This window comes from Gymnoscopelus braueri (genome assembly GCF_963280865.1).
Source record: "Gymnoscopelus braueri genome assembly, chromosome: 21".
NCBI classification, from domain to species: domain Eukaryota; kingdom Metazoa; phylum Chordata; class Actinopteri; order Myctophiformes; family Myctophidae; genus Gymnoscopelus; species Gymnoscopelus braueri.
Window position 1 is genome coordinate 8,829,521 of NC_137623.1, and position 24,405 is coordinate 8,853,925.

At 42.0% G+C, this 24,405-nt stretch overlaps 1 protein-coding gene across 1 annotated transcript in view; it reads left to right on the forward strand.

The window, feature by feature from the left end:
* Positions 1-22,865, forward strand: part of LOC308077608 (contactin-associated protein-like 2) — a gene marked incomplete at both ends in the record, with an annotated part of 44,596 nt that extends 21,731 nt beyond the window's left edge. Inside the window, 6 exons of the mRNA XM_080418355.1 lie at positions 7,147-7,309; positions 9,026-9,132; positions 20,135-20,254; positions 20,853-20,968; positions 21,807-21,891; positions 22,834-22,865. Of these exons, the coding sequence (XP_080274481.1) occupies positions 7,147-7,309; positions 9,026-9,132; positions 20,135-20,254; positions 20,853-20,968; positions 21,807-21,891; positions 22,834-22,865 (623 nt within the window). The remainder of the gene's footprint in view (positions 1-7,146; positions 7,310-9,025; positions 9,133-20,134; positions 20,255-20,852; positions 20,969-21,806; positions 21,892-22,833) is intronic.
* Between the last annotated feature and the right edge of the window lie 1,540 nt (positions 22,866-24,405).

Below are 24,405 nucleotides of genomic sequence, written 5' to 3' on the forward strand. Positions count from 1 at the left end.
TGTCGGATGTCATTATTCAGTTTTATTCTGTCATTATTGAGGCAGCCTCTCCACCCAATTATTTTTGCATCCTCACCATCATTTAAAAAAAGTTTCCTGCTATTCTATAGTGTTAATAATTGACCAGCACAAGTAGAAATGCAAACAATTGTAACAAAGAAAATACATTTAGCCAATTTATAAAATGTCAATTAATTCAAAAAAGCATTTTAAGAACATACAGCAGGCTTTTCCTTTAGTGCAATTGTTTTCTTCCAGTCATGCTTACACATCAGCATGAATCAGCAACTCTTAACATAATGAAAAGCACCTTTGCTCAACACCATGTTTCTTCTCAGTGATACTGTAACAAGATTAGAACCAGAACAATAATATAAAAAAATAAAGTCTAGTATGTCTTGTTTTGTTCAGAGCACAAGGTTCAAACTCTGAGATTATGGGCCTTTTTTCAAGTAGTTTCAAGGTCTTGACTTTTTGTTTGTTTTAACTTATAGTGACTCGCCTCTATCCATTTGATTAACTTCACTAACAATAGCTGCACCTTAGCATGTTAATGCATTGGAAAGATGACCCAAGGCGATGATGAGGCATTATAGTGACTCACCTCATATGCATTCACATGTCATTTGATGTACTTAAAGGGATATTTCACTTTCAAAAAATATTTTGCTCATTTTATCGTCTACTCAGGCTTTAGTGAGCCCCCCAGACAGTTTATAAGTTGCTTGATTCATTATTTAGATATTTGATATTCATTTTATCAGACACGCCCCCTTCCTATACAAACCCATTATAACTTCAAACTTCATTTTTAACCCGTTAGATTCATCAAAAACACCCGTCCTTGGTTCTGGTGACTCACCCTGCCCTGTTTTTTTGATAACTTTTTTCATTTATTTTTAATATTATTTTTGGAAAATGAAAAAAAAAAAAATACATTAAAAAAATTAAATAAAAGAAATGAAAAAAGTAATCGAAAAAACACGGCCCCCTCACGTATTAGGAGGGCAGGGTGAGTCAGCAGAACCAAGGACGGGTGTTTTTGATGAATCTAACGGGTTAAAATGGAGTTTGAAGTTATAATGGGTTTGTATAGGAAGGGGGCGTGTCTGATAAAATGAATATCAAATATCTAAATACTAAATCTAGCAACTTATAAACTGTCTGGGGGGCTCACAAAAGCCTGAATAGATGATAAAATGACCAAAAGTTTTTTTGAAAGTGAAATATCCCTTTAAATAACAATAGCTGCAATAGCAGAAAGATGACCCAAGACGTTGATGAGGCACCTTAGCATGTTAATTAATTAGAAAGATGAGGAGTTGTAGAGACTCATCAGTCACCTCTAACATTTATATATAGTAGGCTACTCATTACATTATATTATTAAGTTGGGTGGCACTTATTACTATCTTACAATTTAGCAGCAAGTTATGGAAATACCATAAAGAAGTGAGAGGGGGAAATGATTAAATGAGCGTGTGAAATGGCAAGTGTGAGAACCTGAAGTCGATTTTGCAGGGAGTGGTTTTTCACTCCGGACGATGAGCTTAGAGAAATTAGTGACTGACAGGAGTATTTTTACACACACACACACACACACACACCCACAGACGGACGGACAGACAGGCGGACGGGCGGGCGGATGGACGGGTTACAGAAAGGAGGTGGAGCAGCTGGCAGTTTGGTGCAAAACGCACAATCTCGCCCTCAACACAGAGAAAAACTAAGAAATGATTGTCGACTTCAGGACGAGGATCAGGCCATAACACCATCCAATGACCATTGATGGCTCAGCTGTGGAGAGGGTAACAAGTACAACATTCCTGAGTACTGCTGACAGACAACCTGGCCCCGAGCAGCAACACCACTGCCATCACCAAGAAGGCCAAGAGCGTCTCTACCCCCTCCTTCAGCTGAAGAAAGTTGACCTTCCCATTCCAGCCCTGACCATGTTTTACAGGGCTGCCATTGAGAGCCTTCTCACCTACCGTTTCACCTCCTGGTACGGTAACAGCACAGCTGAGGAGAGAAAACAACTGAACAGGACCGTGAGAACAGCCGAAAAGATCACTGGTACCTCGCTGCCATCCCTGGCAGACTATACCAACAACGATGCATGAGGAGAGCGACTAACATCATCAAGGACACCACCCACCCCTCTCACAGTCTGATCTCCCTTCTGCCGTCTGGGAAACGACACAGGAGCATAAATACCAGGACGGAAAGGATGCGGAACAGTTTTTTTCCCCAGGCAATCAGTCTTTTGACCTCCAATCTCCCAAGTGTATGTGAACTTGGGGAGGTATGCATTCCTATTCCGTAGATGAACTCTATGGATGAAATTCATTCAGTTTTGATATTGTTTTTATCAGGGTATACTTATTTTATTCTTGTTTTTAGGATTTATTTATTCAGATCGATAGAGTATTTGTTTTTATATACACATATATATATATACATATATACACACACACACACAGTATATGTATGTGTGTATGTGTATCCATCATTTATACACATTCTCTTCATCCCTCCATCATTTGTACCTCCTCACGTGATTCTATCCATTTTCCTCTTCATCTGCCAACCTGTCAGGAAGGCAGCTCTGCAACCTGATCCTCAAAGAACTGTCTGCAAGCTGTCGTCTGCACTCTTTATCACCTCTCTCTCTCTCTCTCTCTCTATCTCTATCTCTATCTCTATCTCTATCTCTATCTCTATCTCTATCTCTATCTCTATCTCTATCTCTATCTCTATCTCTATCTCTATCTCTCTCTCTCTCTCTCTCTCTCTCTCTCGCTCTGTCTGTCACTATACTAGTACTACTCTCTCTCTCGCTTCTATTTTCTCTCTCTCTGTTGGTTAGACAGCAGACAGATGTAGAGGAGAGGGGACAGATGGTGAGGATGACAGGAGGGGGAAAAAGTCTTGAGAAAAAGTAAATATTTGGATCCAGGTCCTGGATCCAAATATTTACTTTTTCTCAAGACTTTTTTGCCAGACCCAGGGGGTCGGCCTACAGGAGGCTTTGTCGGTTGGTCGGTCGGTCGGTCGATCGGTCGGTCGGTCGGACGGTCTGTCGGTCGGTCGGTCTGTCCCTCTTTTCCTCTGCACACACGTCATGCGAAGTCCGGCCATTCAGATTTCAACCACTAGGGGTCTGGCAGTGCTCCGAGGAGCACCTTTTCTAGTTTTTGGTGTGCAAGCATGCATGTGAACCTGCAGACATGCCGCGTGCCGCACACACATGCACGGGCAGAGGCACAACACTTTAGGCGGCTTTCCATATACATGGACTTACCTAGCCCCACCCCACACCGCCCACCACAGCGACGGTTTCCACTACAATGAAGTGGGTAGAGTGGTGTGTAAGTGGTACTAAACTGGTGCCTAAAAAGTACCCAGTCTTGGGTAGGTCTGAGCTGGGCTAAGCAGGGCTAAAGCTGTGATAAAGCTGATTGGTCGGCTCACAGCTGTGTCTGTCCACTCAGGTCTCTGTAAAATGTAAACACTACGGTAGCAGTGTTGCCATGTCCACTTATTATAAGCGACATTGGGCTTATTTTTCTGTAAAGTTGCTTGTAAATATTGGTAGTACTTTTACTCCACTACAATTATCTGAAAACGTATTAGTTACTAGTTACTAGTTACTTTTCAGATATAAATGATTACATTATAAAACATACATTAACCACTTAAGCCCTATTTTATACCTAGGCTATTTGAAAATAGCCGATCTACAAGCTCACAACGCATCGCATCATTGTAGATCTGCTATTTTCAAACATTTTAGTACTTACTTTTGGTACCTTAAGTACATTTTGATACCAATAGTTTTTGTACTTTTACTCAAGTAATTCCAGACTTTCACTTGTAGAGTGCTTGTACATTGCAGTATTGATACTTTTACTTAAGTAAAACATTTGAGTACTTTTTCCACCACTGCTTGTTTCTAAAATGTAGTTGATTATTTGGGGCTTGTTTCCATATGTTGTTGAAACCAGTGGTTCTTAAACATTTTCATGTCAAGGACCCCCAAATTAATATGTATTTGTCAACATTATATATGTATATATATTTTTTAAATAGCAGATGCACACATTCACAATGCGTAGCATCGCTAAGCGTTGTGAGTTTGTAGATCTGCTATTTTCAAATAGCCGTAGATAGTCGCTTCTTTTGGGATTGTTTTCATAGACCTGATTGCTTATTTTTTTCTGCTAAACCTGGCAACAATGAATGTGCGACGATACACGCTAATATGTTTTTTATATAAGTGATGTCAACGTGTTTAGACACCACACAGATACCAACAATAGCGAAGATTAAAGTCAGGGTGAACATGGCCAAATAATAACTTAAGAGCCAAACTAGCTCTGAGGAAGCACGCTAGCATTTAGGCTAACCCTGTAGCCTGAGGCTAAGTTGGTGTGTTAAAGAAAGGGGCGTTGATTTCCTTCGGGAGGGGAGGGGAGGGTGGGGATTTTGCGAGTGGGGACTTTTGTGCAATGGAAACGCAAGACATTTTGAAGCGGTGCGGTGCGGTTCTGGACTGTACTGGACAGTGTCGTGCTTAAGCTGTGATGGAAAAGCGGCTTTTGTTACTTCCTTTGTGTTATGCCCTATATGGGTAAAAGATATTGAGAAAGGGTGAACCAAACCCCCAGAGCCGCGGTGGAACAGTGAAGCGGCCGTCGCCTGGTGGTCAATCTGAGAATGCAATACTTCCGCATTTAAAATGCTACTATACCGTTGCATGTGCGCCTGCTCATAACTCTATGGCCACGCCTATTCGACCCAATATTGCATAGACCCAATGGACCCAATATTATACTTCCGGTTGCTTCAAACGCCACTGAGCAACTTTCATCGAAATGAATAGCTGGGGACGGGGCAGTCCGCCCTCTAGATATATTATAACTCTATGGGGTGAACCCATGGCCAAAATAGCAAACAAGCCATCTGTGTTTGACTGTCCATTCACCCCTACTGTTGTCCATGCTATAGGGGTATGTGCTACTGCATAATTAAACAGAAAGGCTATTGGGAAAAACATTATCAGGAGGCTATAACGCTACACCAACCTTGACAGTCATGACTCCCTGCAAACTTATACCTAGACAAAACCAAAAAACACAGACAGGCAAAAGGGTCTGTTTTGACAGTTTCTAACACACACAAATTTAAGAAGTGAATGGCAACATTTGGAGGACGGGGAGGAATTGAGACAGCGCTGTCAAACAAATTGACCCTCGAAAGCTGTCACTGAGAATCTGTGTTGGAAACGACATCTGTCAATTACCCACGGGAGCTGGAGGTCAGCCAATCCACGCTGGGAGCCGGCACCTGTCAAGAGACGGAGACATCCTCGCAAAATAAGAGGATAGACAAATACGCAGTGGTGGAAGAAGGTTTTCCACTCCACTACAACTACTAATAGTTGTAGTGGAGTAAAAGTACAATATTTGCCTCTGAGATGTAGTGGAGTAGAAGTAAAAGTACAGACATTTTTAAATACTCCAGTAAAGTAAAACAAAAACTCAGAATTGTACTTAAGTACAGTACTTAAGTAAATGTACTTAGTTACTTTACACCACTGCAAATACGCACGCACGCGCGCACACACACACACACACACACACACACACACACACACACACACACACACACACACACACACACACACACACACACACACACACACTATCAATCAACACAAATACGGCTGGCCTTAACACCTTAGTAATACTTTTTTTTTCTGCCTGGACCTTGAAGGTGATAGTCCTGTCAGATTGTGACAGACAGGCTATAACATACAAATGATGATGTCATTGAGATACTGTCTTTTATGAGTGACACACCTGTGTGTTTATGACACAGATGGAATCCTAAGACCACTTTGTCCCCCCGGGACATTTTGCCAGTTATACAAAGACACGTCCTCGCTCACAGCTCAGCTCCATGAGCTTTGTCCTCAGTGCAGACATTCAAGCCTTTGTAGCAAAATTGCTTGCTCAGGGTGGGACTGTCGGGTCTCTGCTCTACATGTAAAGTGTCTTGAGACAACTTGTTGTGATTTGACACTTTAATAAAATTGAATTGAATTGAATATTATGTACTTGGCAAACCAACTCCAACGGTTAGTTCAGTAATGAGGAGAGAGCAACTCTTCTTTAGGTTTCTTTCACAGTCGTCCTTCATTCACCCATCCTCTCAGGCCCCCCCCCCCCCCCCACACACACACACACACACACACACACACACACACACACACACACACACACACACACACACACACACACACACACACACACACACACACACTTGGCCTAGCCTTGTCCCTGTTGCAGTCAGGTCACAGTGTTGTATCTGGATGGTCCATTGACTTCTGTATCGCATAAAGGGCCAGAGTTCCAGCTATAAAGTCTTCCTGTGAAGGCTAATGGGCCTTGAGGAAGAGCAGTAAAAGCAAAGGGCTGAGGAAGGTTCATGGTTGTGAAGTGACGATAACCAAGGACCAAAGCTGTTGCCCCCAGCAACCATTATGATGTTAATGTGTGCTCTTCTCTCTCTCTGGTGGTTTTTCTTTTAATCTTTTTTGTCTTTTATAGCTTTCAGGACATCAAAGGAATGTGTCTTTCATTGTGCTGTTGTCTTTTCTTCACACTGACTAGTTCCCATGTATCATGTCTTTCATTGTCTTACTTTCTTTTGTACACACTGACTAGTTCCTGTATCATGTCTTTCATTGTCTTACTGTCTTTTGTACACACTGTCTGTATAGTTCTTAATATCTGTCTTTCATTGTCTTACTGTCTTTTGTACACACTGTCTATCTAGTTCTTAATATCTGTCTTTCATTGTCTTACTGTCTTTTGTACACACTGTCTGTCTAGTCCTTAATAGTCTTTCATTGTCTTACTGTCTTTTGTCTATGCTGTCTGTCTAGTGTTCCTAATACACTGTCTTTCGTCTATGCTGTCTATTTCCTAATCTGTGCTCTGCGCTTCTGATACTCCTGACTTATATGTCTCTCTTGTCGTTCTCTCTCCGAGTTGATTAATTCAGTTCAACTGTCAGGCTTTACTTTCAATCAGATAAACCCCAAACTGTTTCCTTTCTCTTTTCATCCTGTCCTTTCAGGTTACTTTCTGCAGACGTTGTTCCCTCCGTCTCAGCGGTCCTTCCAAGGCTGCATGCAAGCCGTCCTATTGGACGATCAGCTTGCCGACCTGCATGCTGTGGAGAGAGGCATTGTGGGAGCTTTTGAGAACGTCAGCCTGGACATGTGTGCCATTATAGACAGGTGAGAGAGAGAGAGAAAACTCACACAATGTAAACACCTTCTATAGCCCCTTTATCCGAAGGACTTCACAATGCGCGTCAGATTCACCCAGTCACACACATATTTATACACTGATGATGGAGGAACCAGCGCCGGCCACGTGGTTCACATCGAAATAGTGACAAAGGCTCAAAAGACTCCAGTGCATTCCGTAAACTTCCGGTTGAGGGCTTTGTCAATAGGCTCTGTAGAAGACTGGCCTGATGAAGTGAACGGAGGTGACGCAACTCTCCTTATATGGCTCTGGGTAGGTGTTAAGTGTCTTGCTCAAGGACACTTCAACATGAAGCCAGGAGGAGCTGGAGAACGGACTGGAATCCAAGACACTCTGAGCCACCGCAGCCCCTAAAATCATATAAAAAGTGGAAACGTTCCATTACATTCTCGTCCAATGTTTTGTGTCTAATGTGTAATATGTTTGAGATCACTGGGGGGGGGATTAAATATTTAAACACAATTTAAATTTTAGCATCCCGGCCAACAGCAGCAAACAGTTCCCGGCGAAGGTGATTTGCTCTGCTTATGTTTTGAACATAACACGTGTTCAGGGCTATTATATAGTATTCAGGTTTACTGTGCGTTCTGAGAGTTTTAGCTGCAGGTGCACAGGTGTTCAGTAGGCCAAAATATATGTGTGTGTGTGTGTGTGTGTGTGTGTGTGTGTGTGTGTGTGTGTGTGTGTGTGTGTGTGTGTGTGTGTGTGTGTGTTGATGAGGACAGTATAGAGAGGTGACCATTTTGTAAGTGGGTTGTACATTCGACCACAGTCTGGAAGAGGCATCCCTTACCATGGTGCTAAATTACCAACGTCTTAAGGATGCTATTATAGAGCTTGGTTGCTCATGTAAACTGCTTGTGTTCATATTTGGAAGCCTCGGTAAAGTCCTGCAGATTGCAGGAATGCTCAAGCCAAGGCATTGGCTAAATTCTTTTCAGTGTGTCTGTGATAATTGGCAGTCGCCATATATGAAGGAGACGATGCTACCTGTATCCGTGATCTGTATCCTGAAACACTTAGGCCCCGTTTAGACAAGCAGCCAAACCCTAACCCACGTCATTACAGAGTGCGAGAATTGATTTTGATTTACGAGAGCACAAGGGGTGTAATGAAAATAAAACAATAGTGCAGCATAAGTTTTACAGAAGAAATGGGGAGCAGCATTCAGTGGATAGACGGAGAAATTCAATGTCTCCTATTACACTTTGGGGGGATGCCTCAGTACAATCGAAACTTGTAGGAATGTACAGGAACAAGGCAATATATGAAGACATATCTCGCGGCATGGCAGAAAATAGGTTCCAATGGTCCTATCTGCAGTGTCAGAGGAGAGGAAGAATTTGAAGAACACATGAAGAGATAAAAGTCAAGACGTCATGACGCCCAAGTCATTACAGTAAACAAAGCAGATATATCAACGCAGGGCAGCTTTGGGTTGGCGTTGTTTATATCAGTCTGAACACACAGATCTCTGACAGATCCAATCGGGTCACTTGCAAATGCAGTGTGAACAGTCGGGCCAAAAGATGGGATTTGAGAATAAATCGGATTTGACTGCAGTCTAAACAAGGTCTTATTGTTGAGTTTCCCAAGTTTGTGCATCTACTAACGTTTGTGTTCAAGAATTTCTTGTTAAATATGAACGCAAATCAAGATGTTACATGTGTGTTGACTTCCAGGTGTTTGTTCAACCACTGTGAACATGGAGGTCACTGTAAGCAGACCTGGGACAGCTTCAGTTGTACCTGCGACAGGACAGGATACACAGGAGCCACCTGCCACACCTGTAAGTATGTGTGTATTTATATGTGTTCGTTTGTGTGTTTAATTTTGTACTGTATTTGACTGAGTTAATGTGTGTATTTTATTGTGCTGTGTGTATTTTCTTGTGTTCCTGTGTAATTGTTTGAGCTTTTGTCTATATGTCATTGCAGTATGTATATTTGTTTGTGTTGTGTGTGTGTTTGTTCCCGTGTATTTGTTTGTGTTCCTGTGTGTATTTGATTGTTGTGTTTGATTGTTCGTCATTCTCCTGTGAATGACTCAGCCTTTTTACTTCTAAAGACGGAAGTTGACTTCAGCAGAGACTCACATGAACAGTTGAATTGTTCAGTTCTGAGCTCTTTAATTGTAGTGTGACAGAGGACCTGCATCCGCTGGAGTTGTGGGAGGTCTTGTGGGAGTGTACAGAATTGCAATTCTACAACATTACCCTGCTAGCTAGTATCTCAGCAAGCAACATAATGGCTAACAACCCCAGAGAGAGAGAGAGAGAGAGAGAGAGAGAGAGAGAGAGAGAGAGAGAGAGAGAGAGAGAGAGAGAGAGAGAGAGAGAGAGAGAGAGAGAGAGAGAGAGAGAGAGAGAGAGAGAGAGAGAGAGAGAGAGAGAGAGAGAGAGAGAGAGAGAGAGAGAGAGAGAGAGAGAGAGAGAGAGAGAGAGAGAGAGAGAGAGAGAGAGAGAGAGAGAGAGAGAGAGAGAGAGAGAGAGAGAGAGAGAGAGAGAGAGAGAGACTTTATTCAAATCTTTTTTCAATGCCACTTTTTGCAGAACAAGAAAAACATGATTATCAAACAATTCTATCCGACCCATATGATTAGACCTGTCAAAGCAAAGAAGCAATATAGAAATAAACAGCAGAAAAACAGCCAGCCATCAACAAATACAACAATAACGGAGCAGTTTTATGTTTTTCTAGACCTATATTTTGAGGGTCAAGGATCACAATTAAAGTGATCACAAACATGCTGATGTGCAAATGGTGTGCAAATGAGATCTGCCATTACAATATAATCACATGTTTACCAAATAATATGCCGACTTTTTTGCCATCTGCAAAATAATTGCTTACCAAAAGCTTTCTTCACCATTGTGTTCAAAAAGGTGTCTACAGTCTACTAACACCTCTCAATTACTTCCAATCCAACCCAACTACTCTGGGAAACTTTGTGGGAGCCAATCAATGTTGAGAAGACCTGGTGTGAAAAACTGACCTAGTTAACAAACCAAACAAAACTTCATAATTGGTGTGGGGGAAAAGAAACGGATCATCAGTAGTGCATGCACTTAGGGGGATGGATGGCTGCAGCCTTACCAGGGTCCCATGTCTTCTATGGAGCTGACAGAACATTTGGCTGGTGGGCATCAATGATGACGAGGAAGAGATGGAGATCCTTCAATTAACACGGTTACAAACATCTGTCTCATGGAAGATGCCGGGACTATTAGCAACATCAAGATTAGAGTCATTAGTGTTTTTCTTTGTATAATTATACTTGGTAATCATTTCTTGTTTTTGTATATTTGATGTGCACTATGCAGTTCATTACTATTAAAATAAACATAATCACCATTTCTTTTTAATTCTTTATTTTACTTGATCATTTTAATTAAATAAAAGCAAGATTTGGCATGATGTATGCATGACTGCACCATGGTAATAGACAAATATCAGGACAGCACAAATATGGACATATAGACTCTAGATCGCCTTTCTAACCCCAAGAATCAAAATATATCACTCAACAAAAATTAACAAGTGAACATTATTGCCACCACAATTTGATGAATAGGCCCCCTGACAAGTAGGCGTGGCCAATTATATGGCCAGGGAGTCATCGTCACTAAAACGGATGGTTGGAATGGATTCAGCACCCCCACAATCCCCTGGGTAGACATCCCACAAGCTCATATTGGCCAATCTTTTTTTCTTTTCTTAGTTTTTCCACACCATGCCTTATCAACGTATCAGCATGGAACCCTGGTAAGGCTGCAGCCATCCCCTTACCAAGTGCATGCACTAATACTGATTATCTGTTTCTGTTTTTCACACCAGGTCTTCTCAACTTTGATTGGCTCCCACAGAGTTTCCCAGAGTAGTTGGTTTGGAAGTAATTGAGAGGTGTTAGCAGACACCTCTATGAACACATTGGCGAAGAAAGCTTTTGTTAAGCAATTATTTTGCAGATGGCAAAAAATAATAAAATAAATGGCATTATTATTGTCTTAACACATTGAATGCCAGTCGCGTAGATCTACGCGAACCTATTTAAAGCCGCAGCGTGCCAGTCGCGTAGATCTACGCGAACCGCCGATTCCCATTGAAATTGCCCCAGGTGCACTTTCCGAATTTTTTTGATCCATTTCCGTTTCCGGTTTCCGGTCGGAAACAGAATTATTCGGGTTCCGTTTTTTTCGATCGTATCCGCTTCCTGTCTGGGATCCTGTTTAAAACTCGATTTTCTCGGTTGTTGTTTTTCTCCTCGCTGATCACTGTTTAGCGTTGATCCACTGTATCTTCAAGATGGCGGCTCGCATTTGGAAACTATTTTCGTGTGTTTCTGTGTGTTTAGAACCAAATGAACGCGCACTTTTAACTTATTTAGTGAGGTCTGTGGCGACATGAAAAAAACAAAAAAACAACAATAAAACGCTGGCACTGGTGAGTACATTATGAGATTAAACTCTGGCATGGAATGTGTTAATAGTTATTGTTAAAAATGTGATTATATTGTAATGACAGCACTCATTTGCACACCAGCATGACACAGGTGCAAGTGATCACTTTAAGAATAGTTTCATTATGATATTTGACCCTAAAAACCTTATTTGTTCAGATAACTCTTTAACTGCCAGAGTAAATAGTAATCGTAATCACCGCCCTCACGGCGATCGCCTCATTACACGCACGGGGGTCTCGTAGAATCGGGGGGGGGGGGGGGGGAAGTTGTTATGTTAGTAGTTATGGCCAGTTGAACGTGGCTTGTTTTTGCCCAAAACATCAGAAAGCAGAGAAAAAGGGACTTTTTGCGAACGCGGAAGGAGGCCTCCGCCCAAGTGCAGCTTACTATGAAACCGTGCTCGGGTTGTGTGTGTGTCTGTGTCTCTGTGTCTCTGTCTCTGTGTGCGTGCACTGCCTGTGTGCAGCCGCCAAAGTGCGCCAGAGTGCAGGAATGTAGACAATGCTCTGATTAAAATGCACAACAGCCTTCAAAACACACACACACACACACACACACACACACACACAATGTCAATGTTCTCTCCCCATCACGGTGAAATAACACGGATTACAAGTCAGTAAATACACAATATTTTCAAGCTGCGTTCGCTTCCAGCGTTCGCGCGTCTTACTTGTATAAATCCTATAACACTACACGAAACAAGTTTGATTTTGTTGTGATCACGTCATTTCTGGGTGTACTCTTCTTCGGTGATCCTGATATCTTTCACAGGCTGCGGAACAGTGCCCCCACACTACTAAAAACTCTAAGTGGCAGGCTGCGCCTTGGCAGAAACTGATGAGCAATCTCGTCGTTGGCAGGCACAGAGTTAAGCACAATATTGGCTGATTTATAGTGAAAAAAGAGTATTCGAAAATCATCATCATAGGCATCCGTCCGTCAGTGATGATGACGATGGATTGCGCCTGAGGAGTCAGTTTTTCTTGCAGCGGCGACTGTGGCTGTACAGCCCCACTCTGGAGTGGCAGTCTCTGGTGCAGTTGGCGCAGACGAATGGAGAGGGGTCATGCGCTGGAGTGGGGGCTGCTTCAAGCGGTTTCCTCTTCTGTCTCTTCGCCTGCAGCAAGGAGATGTGCCTCTTTTCGGCACAGCGAGTTCCTGTAGCGACAGCCTGCCTCCAAACGCCACGGTCTTTCGCAGCTTCCTCCCAGCCAATATTGGCTTATTTATAGTGAAAGTAAATAATTTGATAATGGCGGCACTAATTTGCACATAAATGCACATATTTCTTTTACATTCGTAGCTCATAATTTTGTACACATTTTTCCAATCTAGAAACACTGATTAGAAGTATATCTTCATCATGGGGGTGCATGATGCGGGGTTACAGACCTGCAACTCTGTGGAACCAAATGGAACTCTGTGGAACCCATTTGGTTCCATTTGTACACTCTCATAGTTATGAGAGTCCTTGAAATCAAAACGTTTGAGAACCACTGTACTACAGCACACATCTGGCTACTATTTTGACTATTAATACTACAAGTACTAACGCTGTATTACTTTTACTACTATACCATAACTAGCAAGTTACTATCTTTGTCCTGCTACTATTAGCACTAATAATGTAGTGAGGACTTTCAGCACCAAAGACAGCTAGCTCCTCACTCTGCTGTGGGAGTAGTCTATGTTGTCACCATCATGGAGAGTTCCATAGTTCAGTGAAGGTTCATTCCATTTCTCTCCATGCTCTCTCTATGTTTGAGCTTCTGTCTTATAATTCAATTCTCTCATAGTCATCTCCAATCCATCATCACTTGTTTTTGGAGTTGTTGGAGTTGTTTTTCTTTTTTTTGTAATGCAAATTTTTATTTGTTTTTTAATATGATACAAAATGTAACTCCAGTGGTACAAATCAGCATGCAGCATAAAACAACAATACAGCCATTCCAAAAAATAAAATACAAAATAATAACAAAATACAAAATAAATGCTGTCCCAATATCAGAGAAGGTTCATATATATCCAAAATCTGTCCCATGTGTCCTTCATCTTTTTTTCTCCATTCACTCTACCCAACATATATTCGTATGATGTAATCTTAATCATTTCCTCATTCCATTCTTTAAGCCCAGGTGTCCTAGGGGTCTTCCAATTCCGCAGCAGTATTCTGGCAGCTGTAACAAGTCCAACTTTCACAATAGTGAATTCGTTGTTATTTATCCCAGGAACCGCTGCCCTGTCCCCAATAGGCAGAGCCGCGGTTGTGGGGATAGAGTGAGTCCCACCCATTTCTCCAAATATTTTAAAACTGTACACCAGAATGGATACACCATGCGGCAATCCCATATCATATGCATATACGTGCCAACCTCTTCATTACATTTCCAACATGTATTGTTATCTGCTATCCCCATTTTAAGTAATCTAGTCGGTGTAAAATAATATCTATGAATTATTTTATACTGAATAAATTTCCCTCTTGCTTCTCTGATCCCACTTCCTACATTTGCTATAATTCTCTTCCAATGATCGTCTTCAATATCAATACCCAAATCCTTCTGCCAAATCAGTTTGAGACCGTCACATGTATCCCCCAGCAGTTGTTTTGACATTTTATAAAAAACAGATGCAGTATGACATTCATGTGGCAATTCTAAATATCTAGCAAGTGAATTTTCACCAGCATCGAATGTACTACCGAGACAGTGTCTCATTTGTAAATATTTCCAGAATGTACCATCATTTCCAAGGTCATATTTCTCTTTTAAATTTGAATAAGTTATAAAATCCCCATTCTCAAATAAATCACCAATAGTATTAACCCCTGCTGTCTGCCATTTTTTCCAATGTATCTTTGTCTTCCCAATACATATTTTAGGATTATTCCAAAGTGAAGAGTATAATTGTTTATAATGTGGCAATTTATATGCTTTATGAATTTTACCCCATACACTCCTTGAGTATGAAATTATAGGATTCAGATTGGGCTCCTTCCTCACTGACTGTGACAGAACGGCAATTGGGCGGAATGGTGAAGACAGATTTCTCTCGATGATTACCTAGTCTAAGTCTGGATTTAACCCGCTCCAGTGTTTGGACAGTTTAGCTATTTCAAAGGATATATTGTATGTCCTCATATCCGGTAAGCCAAGGCCACCTCTATCTCTAGGCGTCCACATTTTACTCAGTTTGATTCTAGGCTTCTTTTTTTCCCAAAGAAAATCTCTAATAATTTTGTCATACTCTTTAACACATTGCATGCCAGTCGCGTAGATCTACGCGAACCTATTTAAAGCCGCAGCGTGCCAGTCGCGTAGATCTACGCGAACCGCCGATTCCCATGTTAAGTGCCCCAGGTGCACTTTCCGATTTTTTTTGATCCATTTCCGTTTCCGGTTTCCGGTCGGAAACGGAATTATTCGGGTTCCTTTTTTTTCGATCGTATCCGCTTCCTGTCTGGGATCCTGTTTAAAACTCGATTTTCTCTGGTTGTTGTTTTTCTCCTCGCTGATCACTGTTTACCGTTGATCGACTGTAGCTTCGGATTTGGAAACTGTTTTCGCTGCCCGTTTCTCACGGATCCGCTGTGTGTTTAGAACCAAATGAACGCGCACTTTTAACTTATTTAGCGAGGTCTGTGGCGACATGAAAAAAACTAAAAAACAACAATAAAACGCTGGCACTGGTGAGTACATTATGAGATTAAACTCTGGCATGGAATGTGTTAAAAATCTTGTCTGGGATATTTAGTGGAAGCATTGTTGAAATATAATTAAACTGGGGAGCAACCACCATTTTGATAACATTCACCTTACCCCATAGAGACAGTTTCAGCGCACCCCACTTTTCCAAATTATTTTTTATCATATTCAGTAATGGCTCATAATTTAGTGTGACAATTTTGTCCAAATCTGAAGTAAGTTTAACCCCTAAATATTTAATTCCGATAGGAACCCATCTGAAGCCAAATTGAGACACTGTATGTGAGTAACATGATTTAGATATCGGCATGGCCTCAGACTTACTCCAGTTAATCTTATAACCAGATAAGCTCGAATATGTCCGAATAGTATCCATCAAGGCAGGGAGGGAGTTAGCAGGGTCCGTTATCAGTAATAATATATCGTCCGCGTACAACATCAGCTTATGCTCTTTCCCCCCTCCCTCCACCCCCTTTATCGCTGTATTAGCTCTAATCATGGCTGCCAGGGGTTCTAGGAAAATCGTAAAGAACAACGGCGAAAGACTGCAGCCCTGCCTCACCGACCTTGTTAGATTGAAAAATGGGGAGATGAAACCGTTTGTGATCACTGCAGCTTTTGGGTTTTTATACAAAATATTAAACCAAGTTTTGAAACCTTGACCAAAACCAAAGCGTGACATGGCAGCTGACAGGAACCCCCAATCTGCTCTATCAAAAGCCTTCTCAGCATCCAGAGAGAAGGCGGCGACCGGTATGGCGCCCGACGCGTGCCGCCACGTGAGGTGTAGCAACCTCCTCAAGTTATCACTTGAGGTTCTACCTTTAATAAAACCAACTTGGTCAGCCTGGACAATGTCTGGTAGTACCTTGTCCAGCCGTAAGGCTAGTATTTTGGTCAATAATTTACAATCTACATTAATTAAACTTAAAGGTCTATAATTTGATGGGTCTGTGGTGTCCCTGTCTTTCTTAGGAATCAAGGTTATTAGTGCTTCGTTAAAAGTGCTTGGCAATGTTTCCAAATTAAATGCTTCTGAATATACTTTAGTCAAAATAGGGGCCAATATATCTATACATTTTTTATAATATTCAATGGGAAAACCATCCAAACCCGGTGATTTCCCCATTTTCATCATTGCAATAGCATTTCTGACCTCCTGTTCAGTAATAGGTGCATCAAGGGACTCAGCTTGTTGTGTGGTCATAGTGGGCAGATTTATCCTAGAAAGAAAATCTTCTAGCTCGCTCTGCTGGTAGTTAGCGGTAGATGTATATAAATTTTCATAGAACTGTTGAAATACCTGGTTGATTTCTTTAGATGATGATACTATATTATCTCCCTTTTTAATTGCATGAATAACACTATTATTCTCTTTTTGTTTTAATTGTCGAGACAGGAGTTTGCCAGTCTTCTCTCCCCCTTCATAAAAATTTGTCCTCAGCCTAAATAATGCATATTCTGTTTTCTTATTATATATCCCATTCAATTGAAATTTACATTTGCATAGTTCTTGATATACATCTTCAGTGTAATGTTCTGCCAAATCTTTTTCTAATGCACCAATTTCACCTTCAAGTTTACATACTTGTTCAATGCTTTCTCTTTTCTTTTTAGATGATTGTGCTATTAATATACCTCGAATATATGCCTTGGACGAATCCCACACCGTGGCAATCCTTTCGGTTGACCCCAAATTAATTAAAAAAAAAGACGTCAAGTCCTCTGCCAGTTTAACACTGAATATGTCATCTTGCAGTAACATAGTATTCATTCTCCATCTCCCCTTTCTACCAGTCTCAGTGTTCAGGTCAACGTCAAGTTCAACCAATGCATGGTCTGATAATGCTATTGTGCCAATTTTACTATCAATTACATCTTTAATAATGGATTTGGAAATTAAATAATAATCGATTCTAGTATGAATTTGGTGACAATGGCTATAGAAAGTGTATTCCCTTTCACAAGGATTAACCAGCCTCCATACATCAACCAAACCTACATCTTCCATTAGCATGTGTAGCGCTGCCCGGTCTCTTGGGGGCGCTGTTGCCCTAAATTTGCTTCTGTCCAAAACAGGGCAGAGAGTCTGATTCCAGTCCCCTGCTGCCACTATATGGCCCTCCTTAGCACCTAAAATGTTGTTCACCTCATTAATAAATGCTGGGTCATCCTTATTGGGTGCATACACATTACACAAAATCACTTTAACACCATTAATCAAAGCATCTACACAAATTATCCTCCCAGCTTTATCTTTGGTCTCTCCTAGCATTACAAAACTCAATTGTTTGTTAATTAAAATAATTACCCCATTTTGTTTACTGTTAAATGAAGAAAAAAATACCTGTCCCACCCAACCTCGTTTAAATTTTATAGCTTCCTCATCCTTAAGGTGCGACTCCTGTATAAACACAATATCAGCTTGTTTATGTTTAAGATAGGTCAATATTTTCCTTCTCTTAACCGGGTTCCCACAGCCATTAATGTTCCATGAAATAAACGTAACCATATTCACATCCTTTCCATATACCTTCATATATTAAGCATCTCAGAAGGCTAATTCTAAGAAAAAATACACAAAAATAAACATGCTGTTGCTGTACCATCAATATAGTTACACACTTGATATCAAAATATTTAAACATATCCAAAACCCTCCCTTCACGAGGGGCAAACAACTAAATAAAAATAAAATAAAAATTCCCTGTCCAAATAACGTCTAGCTACGGACAGATATCAAAAAACACACACCAAAAAAGAAAAACAAAGAAAAAAGGCAAACCAATTTGGTCCGCGCGGTGCGTTGCACGTCAGCCAACCCACTTAACCTAGTGAAACTATGGGCTAGATAACTTCAGGCTGCGACTCTCACCCACCCCCCTCCCCCCACCATACCTGAATGACAATGTATTATGCTCCACCAAATTTTTGACTCATCCAGTCCATCACACAGTCCCTGGTTTCAATCTTCTTCAGTAGTGTGTGTGTCCGACAGACGCTCACTGTGGATGGACTCACTGCGCATACAACGTTGGTTGATGAACTTCTCCGCGCTCGTACTGGACGTGAATTCCAGCTTCTTCCCCTTCCATGTGAAACGCAAATAGCCGGAAAAGCGAGCGTGTGCCTGACGTCGATTTCTCGGAGTAATTTTCGGGCTGTATTAAACCCTTTTCTCTTATCAGCTAGCTCTTTGGACATGTCAGGGAAAATTGACAGCCTACATCCATTCCACGATTGAATTCCCCTCTTTGCCTTGGCCGCTTGCAAAACTTTCTCCCTCGCAGAGGAGCACAGAAAGCGAACCACCACAACCCTGGGTGGTCGCGTCGGGTCAGGTCTAATAGCTGGCACACGATGTATTCTCTCAATCTCATATTCCGCACTCCATTCGATCCCCAACCCCTCGGTCAGGATCTGTTGCATGCATTTCTCCAAATCGTCAGCTTCCAGACCCTCTTTCAAGCCGATCAGTCTAGCGTTGTTGCGTCGACCGCGATTTTCCAACATTTCAATTCGGTTCCACATGGTTTCCAGGAGCTGGTCGTGTCTCACACTAGCCGAGCTCAGATGCGCCGCGTCATCCTCCAATGTAGAGATTCTTTCCTCTGCAACCGTCACTCTCTCCTGAATCTCGTTCACTTTTTGGACTAGCTCTGCTGTTGTTGCTTTAATCGTGGATACATCTGTAGCCACCGAGCTTAAAGTACTGTAGCACTCATCTTGGTGATTTCAGCCATTAGCTTTTCCATTGTATTAGCTTCTTGTTGCGCTAATGGCGGCGTCTCTGAGCGCGGTGTTGTTGAGTTTCCCCTCGTGAAATACTTAGATTTGGTGGTAGCCATATAGCCTCAAACTGGTAATAGTAAGCAACGGATTATGTATCAAGTAGTTTCACCCTTTTAAATCAGGAAAGGTGGAGTAAATAGCGTCGAATAAGTTTACATTTAGTGGTGGGGTTTACGGAGCTCTATCAGAGTGCAGCCATCTTGCTCGGCGTTCCCACGTGACTCGTTGGAGTTGTTTTTCACCAAAATAAGTTTATTTTCAGTTTATTTTTATTTGTAGTGCATCACCCCAAGGGGTCTCTGTGCACAAAAAGACAAAAAAACACAGTAGACAAAGTAAAAGATGGCAATGCAGAAATGCAGTGTGTGTGTGTGTGTGTGTGTGTGTGTGTGTGTGTGTGTGTGTGTGTGTGTGTGTGTGTGTGTGTGTGTGTGTGTGTGTGTGTGTGTGTGTGTGTGTGTGTGTGTGTGTGTGTGTGTGTGTGTGTGTGTGTGTGTGTGTGTGATAAAGATTTAAGCAAAGAGTTGTGTTTAGTACATTCACACACATGTTGGTGTGTACCTCAATGAAATTGGTGTGTACTTCAATCAATCAATCAATCAAGCAAGAAATTCATCGAGTAATCAATGAATTCATTAATGAATTATTAGTCCCACTAGTCAGAGTGCATGGTACCAAGGATGGCAATATCAGTCAGTTCAAGGGTGTAACAACACAGCCTATAGGGGCTGCCAGGGGCATCCAGTCTTAACAATCTCTCTCTCTCTCTCTCTCTCTCTCTCTCTCTCTCTCTCTCTCTCTCTCTCCTCTCTCTCTCTCTCTCTCTAACAGCCATATATGAGTCGTCCTGTGAGGCCTATAAACACCTGGGCAGGTCCTCTGACTCCTACTGGATTGACCCTGACGGCAGTGGACCCCTCGGCCCCTTCAAAGTCAGCTGCAACATGACAGGTGTGTGTGTGTGTGTGTGTGCGTGTGTGCGTGTGCGTGTGCGTGTGCGTGTGCGTGTGCGTGTGCGTGTGCGTGCGTGCCTACATGGGGCTTCCATGACAACACAGCTAAAGCCACTGATGACATTTAACTCACACACACACACACACACACACACACACACACACACACACACACACACACACACACACACACACACACAGAGCACACACAGAAGTATAGACACTCTTCCTGATTGACATAACTCTCTCTGCCTTGTGCTGCACGGCGAGACACTAACAGCTGTGCTATGAGCTGCTCATCGATCCCATAGCCCGGGGGGAGGGGGCAGGGTACGGTTTGCCGCTGACTGTGATTGGTTGAAGCACAACATGCCTCCGTTCCAGACGAAAACTTTAAAATAAAGCAAGCCAAAGAAATATGCGTTTTCATGATGTCTTTAATGAACACAGAATTCTAACAGTGTTTAAGTTGTATTGTGTGTGTGTGTGTGTGTGTGTGTGTGTGTGTGTGTGTGTGTGTGTGTGTGTGTGTGCGCGCGTGCGTGTGTGTGTTTGCGCGTGTGTGTGTGTGCGTGTGTGCGTGTGTGCGTGTGTAGAGGACAAAGTGTGGACCAAAGTGATGAACAACCTTCCAGCTCAGACCACAGTGACTGGCTCTAGCAGAGAGAGACGCACTGTCATCCAGGTCAACTACAGTACCTCCATGGACCAGGTAAACACACACACACACACACACACACACACACACACACACACACACACACACACACACACACACACACACTAGAACATTTTCTAACTAGACGCGTCGCAATTCAGGGCAATTGCAGAGTGTGGTTGCACCGACGCTAGTCGCGGGTCGCTGCCGCCGGGACTTGAGGAATACGCTGGGAGGAATACCGTCGGAGGCTGTGCCAATTACATTGTCACGTAACTCCTGAGATCACTTGCGTTTCATTTTGAGAGGATTGATCCCCCAAAATAAGGTTTTTGCATCAAACGGTTACATTTTGAGCATTTGTGGCGCCCCCTATGGATCAAAGTGGAAATGCTTTTGGGGATTTGTTGAGTAAACCACCCTTGACATGTGATTAAAATTTGGGATTGACTGGACGTTTCGTTCGTGATTTGTGGCCTTTTTTGTAAAACGAGCCCCTTCCGCTAACTTTGGAAGCCATTTACGGACGAACGGTATGGACTATCAAAATTCTGTTTCGGTCCAGATTATCGCATGGGTCCAGAGATCATGTGTACTGATTTTTGTGAAATTTGGAGAAAATATGTGGGAGGAGGAGCTAAAAGTATGTTTTGAAGAAAATTCAAAATGGCGGAAAATCTATCCTGACGCAAATGGGCGTGGCCTATATGGGGAGATGCGTCATGACCCAAGGAATCTAGGGAAAGAGATTTTTTTTTAATCGAACCCAGGACCTTCTAGCTGTGAGGCGACAGCACTACCGACTGTGCCACCGTGCCCCCCACAGAGAGCTTCTAACCAGTCTGCTTAACTCAGATTAAATGAGAATCTATTCATTCTTTGTGTTTCCAAGGTGACGGCCATCACCACCAGTGCAGAACACTGTCAGCAGTTCATCTCCTACAGCTGCCGCATGTCCAGACTGCTCAACACCCCAGGTACATACTGATCATATTAACACTGTGGTAGACAATGTGTGGAGTTGATTTTAGGGGGGCCTGTGTTGTGATACGGTCATAATGGATATGGTTTAGATGAATCTGGATTAGATTATGCAGGACAAGATTGGACTTGGACCAGAGTTTGGGGCATGTTGTATTGGCTTTGGCTAGGTTTGGACTGGACTGGATTTTGATTTTGATTAGTCTTGTTGGCTTTAGAACTGTATTGTGATACATTCAAGTTGGATAGATTTGGACTTGACAAGACTTGGATTAGGATTAGTAATTTATTTGGGTCTGTCTTGGACTGGATTAGATTTGGATTATGATTAGTCTTGTTTTCTTTGGGACTCTGTTGTACTGGATTAGATTTGGATAAATTAGCTTTGGACTGGATTGCATGTAGATTTGTTTTAAACAAAGTTGTTTTAATTTTTTTGGTATTGTTTACATTCAATACAGAGGTGACTGGACATTGCATGTCTGCATATTAAGGACATTAATAATACTGTTAATACTGTTCATGACAAATAATGCATTAGAATGGAATCACTTGTGGTTTGTTATTGGCAAAGTCTGACAGCTTTCTTTACGCTTGTTATAGGGAGTTGTGTGTGTGTGTGTGTGTGTGTGTGTGTGTGTGTGTGTGTGTGTGTGTGTGTGTGTGTGTGTGTGTGTGTGTGTCTGTGTCTGTGTGTGTGTGTGTGTGGTGTGTGTGCGGCATATGTGCATGTGAGTGTGTGTGCCTTGTCACTATGCATGTCATGTCATTCTGTCAGTATGTGGGTGATGGTCAACGACCGGCGGTATTGATCAGGCTCACTGTAGCACTTTGTGTGTGTGTGTGGTTTTCATATTGCATGGATCGATGGCAGTTCTTTGTGTTTTTTCTCTATGAGAGTTTGACATGTTTTTATTGTGTTGAACTGTTGCATGTAGTGAAGGTGAATGTGTTGAAGAACTTAACTTGAGTTTAGTCCAATACTGGAGTGATGTTTTCTCGTTAGATTCAGCAACAGCTGGACTCTCCCAAACATCTGCAGAACGGCTTTGAGAAAAACTGATCATATACGAATGCACGGACGCACACCCACACACATACATAATACAACATACTCCGCCCCCACTTTCTCTCTCCCCTGGGCCTGAAGCTATTGATAGAATAATGTATAGCTTGCGGACTAATGAAGAGAGAAATATATTCATCAAACTAATGAGCTCATTAATCTGCTCAACTGTGGTTGGTTAAACTTCACTGTCTCACATCTACTCTGTTTAGGCCTCAAGGTGCATGTCTAAATCACTAGCACAGCTGCCAAGACCCCTTCATGTCTGTTAGCATTAGCATGTTATCAGATTCAGCACACTGTATAGTATAGGCCCTAGGGTATAGGGTACCCATGAGGGTGATGTCTATATCACCAGCATGGCTCTCACCTGTTAGCAGCGTGTGTGTGTGTGTGTGTGTGTGTGTGTGTGTGTGTGTGTGTGTGTGTGTGTGTGTGTGTGTGTGTGTGTGTGTGTGTGTGGTTCTTGGATAACAAGGTTGTCTTTATGAATGCGGTTCTTGGATAATGAGGTTGTGTTTGTGTGTGTGTGTGTGTGTGTGTGTGTGTGTGTTTCTGGGGCTGTTTGTGTGTTGCTCTTTGATAATGAGGCTTTTTATGTGTCTGATTCTTGGATAATTATCATTGTGCTCGGTGACCACAAGGGTGAGAAGTGGATGAAAAAGGTTAAAGGGATACTTCACTTTCACATAAAATAAACATTAAAAATATATATAAAAAAAATGAAAGAAGTTATGGCAAAATTAAGGCCCCCTCACACATTAGTAGGACACTCTAATGCGTGAGGGGGCCATGAATTTTCCATTACTTTTTTCATTTATTTTTAATATATTTTTTAAATGTTTCCCCGACCCGAAAGTGAAGTATCCCTTTAAGGGAACTCATGCCCTTTCTAACATCCAAGGCCCTATCCCTGAAGATGAAAGGGCAGGTGTGCTCAGCCTGTGTCAGAAGTGGCCATGGGCCCTGAGGGTGGAACATGAAGAGAAGATCATAATAATAATAATGATAAACTTTATTTGTATAGCACCTTTCATGACATGAAATGCAGCTCAAAGTGCTTTACAGAGCAAGAATACAATTGCTCGTACTGAGTGAAACCAAATGGACGGATCCATTTGGTTTCATTTGTACACTCAGAGGTAAATTAAAACCGGTAAATTAACACTGGAGGACTCCCTGCGTCAAAAAGGAAAGTCACGTTATCTCTTCAATTCGTCATCCTTTTTTCAGTTAATATTCTATCCTATTTTATGAATTATTCCTTGTCTATGGCCCCACACTCCATCCATTTGTGTCACATCTTTCATTACCAAGCTAATGTTCTCCGTGCAATGCCATTAATTTGTGAAAGCACTCTAGGCAAAGACATAAGGCAGAGAACGAAAGAGCAGGAGCTAATGCTGTATTGAAAGACAAGAGAAAAAGGAGAGCTGTCCCTCTG